At 46.9% G+C, this 12,369-nt stretch overlaps 1 protein-coding gene across 4 annotated transcripts in view; it reads left to right on the top strand.

Annotated features, from left to right (window-relative positions):
• Window positions 1-12,369, top strand: part of LOC149359106 (major facilitator superfamily domain-containing protein 6-like) — a 42,489-nt gene that overhangs the window by 9,872 nt on the left and 20,248 nt on the right. For 2 of the 4 annotated variants that reach the window (XM_089571322.1, XM_089571321.1), the window contains exon 1: window positions 9,365-9,795. The exons of the other annotated variants lie outside the window; for them this stretch is intronic. In XM_089571322.1, the coding sequence (XP_089427448.1) occupies window positions 9,713-9,795 (83 nt within the window). In that variant the 5' untranslated portion in view covers window positions 9,365-9,712. Of the gene's footprint in view, window positions 1-9,364; window positions 9,796-12,369 lie in introns of those variants that run through there. 4 annotated transcript variants of the gene reach the window in all.

Genomic DNA, 12,369 nt, shown 5'->3' on the forward strand with positions numbered 1-12,369 from the left:
GTCGGAGAGAAAGGATTGGAAGGGGGACGATGAGGGGGGTAAGGGACGCAGAAACAAGTGTCACACCGACGACGTCGCAGTCGTCTCAAATTGCCCAAGCGTCGCCTCGGTTGCGTCTCGCGACTCCGCGGCGATTTCAGTAGCCGCCGGCGTGCGCTGACCAAACGCGCGTGGAGCGGAGGCGGGACGTTTTGCACTCGCTGGTGAGGCCGCGGGAGCCGGATCCGAAATCGGGCCAGACAGACGAGCAATCGAGTCTAATGGAACCTAGATGGAACTCTGACGACGTCTGCACCAATAGGGCGTGAATCGAATGCATTTAAGCTGCGCGCGGATTCGGAACAGAATTCTAGTTTGTTAGTATTTTAGTGTAAATTACATCACTATAAACACACGCGCCGGGAATGGTCACATCATAATCACATCATCTGTTTTGTTGTCCCCTGAACTCTGCCTTTGTTGAAGTAATTATTTTATATGGGGCGGTATAGCGGGTGGGACCAGTCACGCTCTCCAGCTTTTTTTTGCCCGAGCTCCCCCATCACGTTGATGGAAATAAATGCTATTATTCTTAATCTTATAGTGTGTACTAGTGAAGAGCGGAAGAAGTTCAGAGGGTGAGAAGTTTAGATGTTTTCTTCGTTCGGCTGTGGCCGAGAAATCGACAGCAACGCCATATTTATATGGAATGACCCAGTGTTCGCTTACATGTGCAAGTTATTCTTCATTCTCGATTAGAGAAAAAATATGGTGCTATGACCCCGAATGAAGACAAGAGACACACTCTCCTATAAATTTTTCAGTTGAGTTAGCTCCCCATAGAAAAAGTGTACGCTGTTTCTTGGTCAAGATGCTATTTAGTTTAGGGTGCTATTTAATAAATTGCACCAGAGAAAGTTGCATCACCAGCATACTTATTTAACCCTTCCAGTCACCGTTCGCCATTTTTCGTCGTACATTTTATTTCTCTGCCTAGCTTCACCAAAGACAATTATCTAGTTTACAATGGAAAATGTCAACGGTAATTGCTTTACGGCCATGTACTATCGGGCGCAAAAGTAAGGTATAACTCAAGCGCTTTGATTGGACTTGATTGCTGCGCCACTTTCCAGCAATGTCAAGTGCCCAGACAGACAAGAAGGTGACCGTCTTGATCCAGAGACATGTCATTTCGCTTTTTCGATGTGTGGCGCTCCAGCTTGGTCTAAAAGCCGATAGGCGCCCGAAGAGCACCGAGCCATGCAACCTCGAGTGTTGTGCACCACTTTTTGCACCCGACAGAGTGTCACAGTGGTTAGAAATTGTAACATCGAAGCACCAGGATTTGTCTAATGAGTAATGCAAAGATCAGTGGATCCGTGTTGTCTATTTCGAAGACGAACATGATGCTAGAAATCCATAAAAACCAAATGTTATTACTGGTGGCCAAAACTGCCTGCTTAAAAATGGCGGAGTACGTGCATACGGTGCATTTAGTGTGTTTGCCACTGCACATTAAAAAAAATATTCAGGGGCGATAAATCGGATTGATGCGGAAGAAATCCGACAGCGTTCTTCGTTCACTCGCGAATCTGTTCCAGCTGTGATTGTATTCCAGTTCCGACTATGGAACTGCGCAAAATGTGTCACGTAGTTAGATCTCGGCGAGCCCTCATGCCACTACTCAGCAGTAGCACAACGGTTAGGCTATATCGAGGGCTGCAGCTAGCGCCCGAGTGTGTCATACTTTAAAAATTGTGCTTTTTCTTTACCGCTGTGCATGAGTAGAAAGCATAGCAACATGGCTGCGCGTTCCGAATAGGGGATCCCCTCGTTTCAAAATCCGATCAAAAGCGATCTTGCCTGTTGTATATCTTGCACAAGTGTTGTGAATTGGGCTTGTTGGTTAACGTTCACATTTGAAGCGCTAGTGGTGTCTCCTTTTTTTGTGTCCTGACCTTTGCGCTGTTTGAAATATCAAATATGTTGCATATATGTTGTTGGGCGCATTGACAGACGATACAAACTATGATCTTGGCTCTCGCTTTGTGTCGTCGAATCAAGGTGAAAACTTATATACGGTTGAAATCCGTTGTTTTGCGATAACACATTCTCAGTTTGCGTTCGTCTTTGTTGATCAGCAGATGCAGTTTTCTATGTCATAATAGAAACGGCGCTGAGAGGATATATGTGCTCAATTACCGCAAAGATGTATAATGTTTTTCTCCAACCTGGTGTTCGTGAGGTATTTGTGTTTATAGATATATTAGATGCATGCTTTGTTCCTTGGATGGTTTATTTTAATATCCTTCGCCGAAAGAGGGTAGCTTGTGCAGTCTGCTTGGGCTGCACACTCTTTTTGTTCCCAGGTCCGGAAAAACGAAAATAAACACAAAGAAAGGAAACTTGTTGGAAGATAAACCTGACAACTTCCACCGGAAGGGGCACAACGTCTGCCTCAACCGAGGGAAATGGACCCGAGTAACCACGAGATGGCGTGATAGAATCAAAGGCAGCAGTAACAGCAAAAAAGAAATAGAGGAGCCACACGTTCTGGCGGCTGCGTGCGGGGGGAACGAGAGCCACGACCAAGCTGCAAGCCGGAAATGTAGTCGAGAACGTTTTCCGTGAGACGAGATGGGCTCAGTGATCCTCCGTGCGACAATGGAGCACTGTTGGTGGAAGAAAGAGCGTCGCCCAGAAAGGCTTACAGAATGCCCAGTTTATTACGGTGAATTAATGCTTGTAGCCTGCATAAAGAGAGACAGGAAGACAGATGTTAACTGCTGGCAGACGAGCATTGTACTGTTTATTCTGTCTCCACAGTTCCGTGGATGACGCCGCATCGCCTTTTTTTGTAGTTGCGCTCTTAAAGATAACAGGTGCTTGTTGTGCGTGCATTGTTTCTTTATTGTTCAGCTTGCTGGTCCAGTCGTTCACATTCTATACACCGCTTTTCACCAGCTATATACTGACTACCAACTAGCCCGCACGTAAGCATTGCTCAACGCCTTTTGATCGTTGATGACCGCAGTGATACAAATCGCCCTGAAAAAAAAAAAAAAATCCGAACTTTGAAGAAATTGTGTTTTGGGTCCTTTAAACCGTTCATCGCCGTAGTGGCTACGACATATCTACACCAAATTAAGTGCGGTGAGAATCAGAACTTGGTTTTCAAAAGTTGGCTGTAGAGCAGTTAAAATAAGAGCTGTGGCAATAAAATTAGCAAGGACCCTTACAGATAGACGCAGCCTGTATTAGAGCTAAAAACTATAGATTTCAATTTTGTTTTTATCTTTTTTCTACTAATGTACCTTTTTCCAAAAATATACTATCTGCAGAGTGTTGATATTTTATATGAGAGTAGCGACCACATAACTCGTTCCAAAATTTAGCGCTTCGAACAAAAACTAGATTTATGATGTTTTTTTTTCTGTCAGTGCATAAAATTGCCATCCATGAATGTTTTTTATTCAGACAGAAAAATAGAAATGAACTTAGGCTATTCATTCTGGTACCAGCTATGTAAATGGCATCTGTGAAAAAAATTTGTTTGCTTATGCCTTATAATTACCGAGAATAAGGTACGGAATTCATCCGCTAAAAATGTTGTTTTGACAAAAATGCGAGTAAAATCTCTGAAAACACCCACTTTTCTGTTCGATGTAGTGATGAAAAAGGACCAAAAATTATGGTGGTTTAACGTCCCGAAGCGACTCAGGCTACGAGGGAGGTCATAGTGCAGGGCTCCGGATATTTCGACCACCTGAGGTCCTTTAACGTGCACTTGCATCGCACAGTACACGGGCCTCTAGCATTTTGCCTCCATCGAAATACGACCACCGCCAACGGGGTCGAACCCGTGTCTTTCGGGTCAGCAGCCGAGCGCCACAACTACAGCCACCGCGGCAGCCAGTACAGATCCGGTAGAGTTTTTGAACTGATCTCTAAGCAGGGATTATGGAAACGATGAAGGTATTCGCTGTGCCAATGCCAATTAATTAGTGCTAATTATTGCTAACAGAACTTTATGCATGCACGCAGTTCATGGCCGTCACCATTAGCATCATTAGCGGGTGCTGCCATGCTCCGGCAAGTTTCCGGGGCTCGTCGCTCCATTTGACCCTCGTCATCTGTCGGCAAAAATTGCGGACTTTCTCCAGTAATGCCATATCTACTGCTGGAGCCCTTACATAAATATACGTGTCTGCCGAAACAAGAAGCAAAAAAAGAAAAAGAGCGGTGAACTGAAGGCGACTCCAGTCGATGGGTTCAAGAAGATGCCTCGAGAAGTTAAGAATTGCACGCGGCGGTGTCTGTGGCTCAAAAAGCCAAAATTGCCGACTGCAGCGTCTTGCGCACTGCGTTCGCGCGTACACGTATGCGTGCCAGCGGGTCGATTTGCGTGTCGCAAACATGCACGCATCTGTCTGCGATCATGTTTCCACACTGCTGGCCTCGCTCAGTCGAGACGTTATTTTCTGCAGCTTGGAATCGATCGTTCTCAAAATCGAAACACCGCAGGGCGTCTGCTGGATTACGAGAAGAAGAAAGGCGTTTTCGTCACGCCTGCCCCGAATATTCGTGGGCGATGCCAGTTTCGTGCCAAACTTGCTTTCCTTCTTCGAGCATATATGTCTGTAAGTGGAAATGCAAGATCCACGAAACTCATTGTGTCCGCACGGGCCCGCTCGTCTTGACGAACATCAACGGCGAACAACGCTGCGTGATGGCGCGACTTTTTTCCACTTTGGCGTCGGGAATGAGGAATGACTGCTCTGACCAGCTTCAGTGGGAGCAGCGTCTTCTTTTTGCCTGTTAACGCATGGGGCGTAGAGAAAACTTGTTACTGCGTTCTAGGACGGCTTTTGTAAACGGCGCTGACCTTCCCACAGAAGAGATAGACATCGCCTGCAGTTTACCGATATCCATCTCGAGAAAAGTACAAATATTGCGCCTGTATTTCCTGCCAGTATTCAGTGATGAAGCTTGCAGGCTAATCAACAAGCTTGAAATAAGATTAAGAACAGCACAGCGGTCAGTGGAAATATAAATGGCAAGGTTGTACAAAAATGAACAGAGAGCAGTGTAGATTACAGAACGAATTCGTGTTAATGATATCCTAGCCAAAATCAAGGGCAAGGAGCTTAGTTGAGCTGGTAATTGTGGCGAGGGAGGTGGGAGGTGAGGTTGGTGTGGTTTGCTGGAATAAGATGGCCGGGGATAGCGGAATCAGTAGAAGGGGCGCAGTGGATGTAACATGGGTGCCGACTACGACAGAGAGTGAACACAAGCATTCGTATGGATTCGTACTCACTCGTATCATGCTCAAACTTGCAGTGCCTCAGCCCTGCTGCAATTTGCTCAAACTCGCATAGACTTGGACTTAGTCCAGTTCATCTTAGACTCCAATCAGCCAAATGACTAGGCAGGCTTTCGCAAAGACTGCTCGAATACAGACCACAATCAAACTATCAGTCAGGTGGTACAGAAACGCGCGCAACATAACTAACCCCCAGATTACGAGGAAGCATTTGACTCAGTCGAAACCTCACTAGTCATGCAGGGATTGCAGAATCAAGGTGTAGAAAGAGCCTTATGTAAAAGCACCGGCAAATATCTATGACGGCTGTACAGCCACCATAGTCCTGCATAAAGACAGCAATAAAATTCCAATTAGGCGCAGGGGTTCCGGGCAGGGAGACGCGATCTTTCCGGTGCTACTCAGCGCCTGTTCACAAGAGGTATTCAGAGGCCTGGATTGGGAACAGTTGGGGATAAGAGTTAATGGAAAATACTTCAGGGATCTGCTATTCGCTGATGACATTGCCTTGATAAGTCACTAAAGAGATGAATTGCAAAACATTATCATTGACTTAGACAGGCAAAGCACAATGATGGGTCTAATAATGCATAAAACTAAAGTAGTGTTCAGCAGTCTGGGAGAGGAACTGCAGCTTGCAGTTGGCAGCGTGGCGCTGGAAGTGGTGAGGGAATACGTCTACTTAAGGCAGAGTGACCGCAGATCCGGATAACGAGGGAGAAATAATTAGAAGAATAAGAATGGGGTCAAGTGCATTTGATAGGCACTCTAGGTCATGAATGGCAGTTTACCAATATCCCTCAAGAGAGAAGTATGTAACAGCTGTATCCTACCGCTATACTTACCTATGGGGCAGAAACGTGGAGGCTAACGAAAAGGGTTCAACTTAAATTGAGAGCAACGCAGCGAAGTGCGAAAAAATTGGCGGGGGCTTAACTTCGGTTAAGCCTGGTAGGTTGCGAAAGCGAGCGCAGCGCCTGTAACGAAAGGTCCCACCCTGGTATGCCGTCATGCTATGACGTCACTAGGCATGGCATGACGTCAGAGTTCATTCTAAATGTCACGCGTGGCTACCGGCCGCCGCTGCGCGACGACTCGACTTGGAAGCCCGTCTCTCACCCTTGCATGACGGCACGCTATGACGTCACTAAGCATGGCATGACGTCAGAGGTCATTCTTAATGTCACGCGTGGCTACCAGCCGCCGCTGCGCGAAAGGCCGTTCATGAGCGTAGTATTGCTTTCGCAATAATAAAATGATGGATGTAAAGTTAAGAGAAAGGAAGAGAGCATAGTGGGTCAGGGATCAAACGCAGGCTAATGGCGTCCTAGTCGAAATCAAGAAGAAATGGTCTTGGACAGGGCATGTAATGCAAAGGGAAGATAACCGATGGTCCTTAAGGATAACAGACTGGACTCGAAGAGAAGGCAAGCGTAGCAGGGAGCGGTAGAAAGCTAGGTGAGCAGATGAGATTAAGAATTTGCAAGGGGCGCTACGTCCGAGATCGAACCCGTCTCTTTCGGGTCAGTAGCCGAGCACCATAACCACTGAGCCATCGCGGCAGTTTGGAGCATTATTACTGGCGTAATTACTGCAAAAAGCACAATTAGCCATTGAGTAAAAAGAAAGCGAGGAAGCCAATTAATGCAAATCCAGTCCTACCTACAGCTAACGACAACCCTAACCTCACAGAGACTTTATTTACCTCTGCTTTGTATTCCTTGCTTTAATTTGTGATCGGGCTGCGTAATTCTCCTCGTTACAACGCCTCAAACCTTACGTTAAAGTACAGCGTTGCTGCGAATCCTGCGCTCCGCTGTTTTCTCCCCGTTTTAACCGGCGGCTCCGTTCGAGGCTGTCTGTTTCGTGTAAGTTACGCTCACTCGCATCGCTTTGACGACCACGCAACCCTTGACGTCGCTAAGTGGTGTAGGGAGGTGCCCAGAGGGCTATTTTATACTCATCGCCACGGGTGTACGCCTTCTTGCGTGCCGGTAACTGCGTCCGTTCGGCGGCTGCGGCTGACGAAGCTATACGGATCTCCGCTGCCAGTTGATGATGCCAACGATTTCCTGTCGCGACGCGCGTGACGCGATGCGCGCCTTTTCATTGAAAGAATGGGTTAACGGCACAGCGGCCATAAGCCTTGCGGGAACGAAGTAAGAAAGAAAACGGAACTGCGCCATTGCGCAGGCACAGAATATGCCTCGTCGACCGTATGAACAGAGGTGCATGCGTTTCATAATAAAAAAAAGGGGTAAGGTTTTAACGCAGTTAAACCGACTAGACCTTGCGAGAGCATGTGTTTAACCTGGTTGGCTTATGATTTTGCTTTTCTGGGCCGTCGGCGCATCTGGCTTCGATATTAGCTCGGTAGTAGTATTAGGTGATGAAGACCACGACGTGGAGTGCACAGCGCGAAAGTTTGTTGCAGTTTAACACGAGGCGTGGTCGGCTGCGGCGGCAGTATATAGTGCTGTCGTGTACGGGCCAGCGAAACTGATCTGGTCGCGCTTCGCGGGTTCGAAAACCAGTTGCGGGCATATTTATTTATTTACTTTATTTAGGCTCACAAGGTCAATTCAAGGTAGGCTTCAGCGACGAAATCGCTTTTGCAGCTTTGGTCGTGAAGCAGACCTCTCGCTGTCAAAAAAAAAAGAGTTGCTCAAGCCTAGTGGGTTCGAGAACGAGCAAGAAGCTCATATTGTCAATTTTAACTTTTAAGACAGGAGCGATAACAGAAAGATAGCGTATTGCTGCCCAGTCAGGCCACCTCTCGTCCCCTCGCCCGCAATCGGCCCATAGGTGGCATAGGCTGGAATACCTGCAGCAGGTCAACCCCGCCGGATGGCCAAAAGCTTGTGCGTCTCGGCGACCCTGTCAGCCCGTTGGACGAGCCGAGCAGGCAGACCTGCATGCTGCGTCATTCATTCATTCATTCATTCATTCATTCATTCATTCATTCATTCATTCATTCATTCATTCATTCATTCATTCATTCATTCATTCATTCATTCATTCATTCATTCATTTTATTTCTACTTTTGCCATACAAATTACCAAAACACTGACTGAACCCATACCCATAGGCTAGTGTGGGGTTCAGAAACAAAATATATGAAGGCAATGACACAGCACTTGTGAAAAATGAAAAGCACAAAATCACGGCGAAAGACCCAAATACATCATACAACAAGGAAAAAATAAAATAATGTGCATTTTACAGCAGAATGAAAAAAATCTTTCATGAACAACATGGTACAACAGACACAAACCGAAGACAACTGTCACATATGTCAAATAAGGCTCATAAAGTATGTTCGCAATTCTCTATTTGTTTCATGAGACTGTTTTATTTCTGGGGGTAAAGCATTCCAAACCTTGGCTCCTGAAAACTGCACCAATCGTTCGTTGTAAACGTTATAATTCGGCGGTAGATTAAAGTTACTATGTGTAAGGTTTCTTGTGAGTCGGTAAGATGAGCGAAACAGGGAGGCATTGAAAGGTTGATTATATTTGACTATGTTGTTTACACACACCGCTATCTTTAAAGAGCGCAAAAGGTCAAAAGGAAGGATATTTAATAACTGGAAAAGTGGTTTACTTGGCTCGGTATACTTGCTTTGTGTTACAATTCGGATAGCCCGTTTTTGTAATCGCCGGATAGGATCAAGGTAAGTATTGTATGTCCAACCTCATGATTCTATACAGTATGTTAAATGACTATTAATAAGTGCAAAATAAAGGGTACGCAGTGTTTGTGTGTTAAAACAATCGCGGGCCTGTAGTAAGGCGTAACAGCCCACCCCTGAAAAGCTCCACCCCTCCCACTCGGCTAATGAAGTTTCTTGTCTGTCTGTCCCTGCCATCATCTTTACGCACATAACTGGTACAAAAACATCTTCGTTCGAACACTAGTTTATAAGGTGCTGTTCCGCCGTGCGACCTCGGTGGATTGCTGCCACCAGTAGCAACGAGCGTGCTTCCTCTCCGCGTGTGGTGATACTTCCCGCGCGGCGCAGGTTTCCTTAGCCAAGCCGGCTCCTCGCGTCGGAATGAACTGCGCACGCAGAATCAGTCGGGCCGAGTTACAACACGAGCGTCACCACGCGCGGTCACTGCCGGCGGCGCGCCGCGTTCTTTCGCGCTGCAGACGGAGCCTCTACCGCGCAGGTGGTTGGCTATAGCGCGCGAGCAGCCGCAGCTTTGTGTAGTGTAGTACGCAACTATTACGCATATGCCAGTATATGCGCGCTTTGAATAGTAGCCGGCGGAAGGGTTTAGAGTGTCAGTCCCGCTTCTGTCGACTTTTATCCTTGTACCGGGCGGGAAACTGCATCCGCTGTTGCGCGTGTAGGCAGGCGTGTTGTCTTGTACTTTGCCTGTCTGCTTCGGTAGCAACCGGTCAGGATGGTCGCCAGTGTCGGTGGCCGAAGTGGCGTTCACGGCGGCGTCGCGGTGCTGGCGAAGGAGGAAGCGCCCGTGAAGCAAAGGTAGGGGTGTAGCACGTGCTCTGAACGATGCCTCTGTTTTGCTGCAACAGTGTTACGTCGCGACGGTGTTTATTATCTCGCTGTCACTGTGTAACTGGTTTGGCTTGGTTTGGTTTGGTTTGGTTTGGTTTATGGGGTTTAACGTCCCAAAGCGACTAAGGCTATGAGAGACGCCGTAGTGGAGGGCTGTATTTGTTGTAGTGAATCGGGGGCTGGGGGCTGATCTTAGTGCTTGCCTTTTACTGAGGTCATTCATTGTCCGGGACCTAAAGTAGATTTGATTCGTACGCGTCGTTGATGAAATGTCCAGGCTTTGGTCAGTTTTGTCCAGCGTGGTTCTTTGAATGATCGTTTGAGTCGTAAGTGGGCGTCTTCAGAATGGCATGATTGAAGGGCATTCATTTCACTCCGATGTACCGTGTGGTTCGGCGTAGGCAGGAAAATTGATCTTGCGGTATTCTTGGGCTGTTAAACGACGCCGCTTCACGAATATTCTCCAGCAAGAATTTTTTTAATAGGTTTGTTAGAAGCTGAATTATCTGTAGTAAAAATATGAATTTCATCGTATTCGTGCCTTTACCTCTTCTTCGCGGAAAGGGCTGTCCAAATTTCGAGTGATTGTGGGTTCTCTGCTGCGTGTAAAAGTGTATTATTTGGCTCAGGTGTGCATGACGAGAGAGTGTAGTGATTGAGCAGTTTATGTACTCTCATCAGAAGGGGTTTCAGGGCCCCTTCAATATGGAGTGATTAAAAAAAACGAAAAGGCAAGAAACTGTTTTCAGGAACAAATTGTTAGTCATATGGAGGGTGTCAGGTATTGTAAAAAATATGTTAATTATTGTACTGATTAACTGAAATGTTCCTGTTTAGTTCTAATTGGCGCGATTTGCGGCCAGTGCCGATGACAAATGTGTAGCTTCGGATAAGGTATCGTATTCGTTTTTAAAACAAGAAAGGACCGTCTTGAGCTCTGCTGGCGCGGGAATGATCTAAACCTTTTTCGGCTTGAGACCGAACGCCGAGCGCGATGGGCACAGGGCATCACGTGCCTGCGAAATTTCCGTTAGTGGCGTTCTGGTACGACAGCCGATGTGTGGCGCAGTTAAAACTGCCTGAGTTAATTACGACGGAGAGCTCAATGCACGGTAGTCGATCGCTCAAGTTTGTCTCGTCGTTCGGCGCACGAAAAGAAAAATTGTTACTATAGGCAAATCGTCGCTGATTCTTATAGCCTGGATATGTACGTGCCTCATGCGTAACCTGTGCTTCCTATCTACAGTGACTGTAGTTCGATTTTTCAACCGCGTTGATTGCGTTTTTATGAGGAGTGCCCTGGCGTCTGTGACATTCTATAATGCGCACGTGTGCTGTGCGATATCAGAGTACGTTAATGATAGCCGTCGATCAAAATTATCGAGAGTCCCTCCACTACTGCTCCTTCTCCTTCACTCCCTCATTTTCCCCTCACGGTGCGGTTGAGGTGTCCACGGAGAAATGAGAGAGTTGCTGTGCCCTTCTTTTCCTCTGGACCAATTTCTTTGGAGCGTTAGCAAAGAGCGAGTTTATTAAACCGTGTTATGTCGTGCCATAAATGTTTAAATTTCACTCTGACGTGTGGTTTCTTTTTTGCGGTAGCATATGTATAGCCTGGTTGGCTCATTGCTGGGCCGTCGGTACTTCTGCCGACGATATTGGACTCAGGTTAAGCTCTGATCGAGGTTAAGCTGATCTGATCAGATAGAAGTTTATGAAGACGACGATGTCCCATGCACAGCACGAGAGTGCGTTACAATTTAACACGAGGCGTGATCGGCTGTTGCGATAGCATGATGCAACATTGGCTACAGCTGGCAGGACACTTCTCCGAACTTACCCGAGCTTCCTCCCTTGGCAGCAGCTTGCGCGACCATCCTCTTAACTAACCCGTGCTTACCCGAGTTACTCCAATGCGTCACACGAGATTCTTGGTTAGGGCCGTGTTAATTAGTGCCTTCGCACCAAAATATATCAGAGAGCCATGAGAAAAGAAGGAATATCATTTGCTCATGATATAGACCACTGGATCAGTGACCACTGCGATGCGGCGTGCCGAGCAGTCTCGCGGATATCGTGCTCATAACAATCGTAACAAGGTCTTCAACTGCATTATTATGCATGCTCAAGACGAACTGCTCGGCTAGTTGGTTCATTTCCGCAGAGCACAAAAAATTAACACGGATGAGAAGAAAGACGCCACACAGCAGTGACTTAAGGCTGAAAAGGAATTGCTTTTGTGACCCAGTAACAGCTGTTTCAGGGCTGCCGGTGCAGTGTTGATGCGGTCTGCTGAGTGCCTTTGGTGTGCAGAATTATTGTTTGGTGGCGACGTGGTTTTGCTTCACGCGAGATTCGTTCCGCTCTCAGGTAGGGATGTGACATATCGCCTCGATTTTTTTTTTCCTGCATCCGCTTACGCGCCGATCTGTATAAATATTGGCGCAGCGGGTGGCAATAAAATAGTTTAGGTCAGTGCCTTGTAGTGTCTTTCTACCCATCAGTGTACATTTTTTGTGCGCTTTGGTGAAGTAACGCGTG

Source organism: Amblyomma mixtum, chromosome 2, assembly GCF_055824585.1.
Source record: "Amblyomma mixtum isolate Tamu chromosome 2, ASM5582458v1, whole genome shotgun sequence".
In the NCBI taxonomy this organism is placed as follows: domain Eukaryota; kingdom Metazoa; phylum Arthropoda; class Arachnida; order Ixodida; family Ixodidae; genus Amblyomma; species Amblyomma mixtum.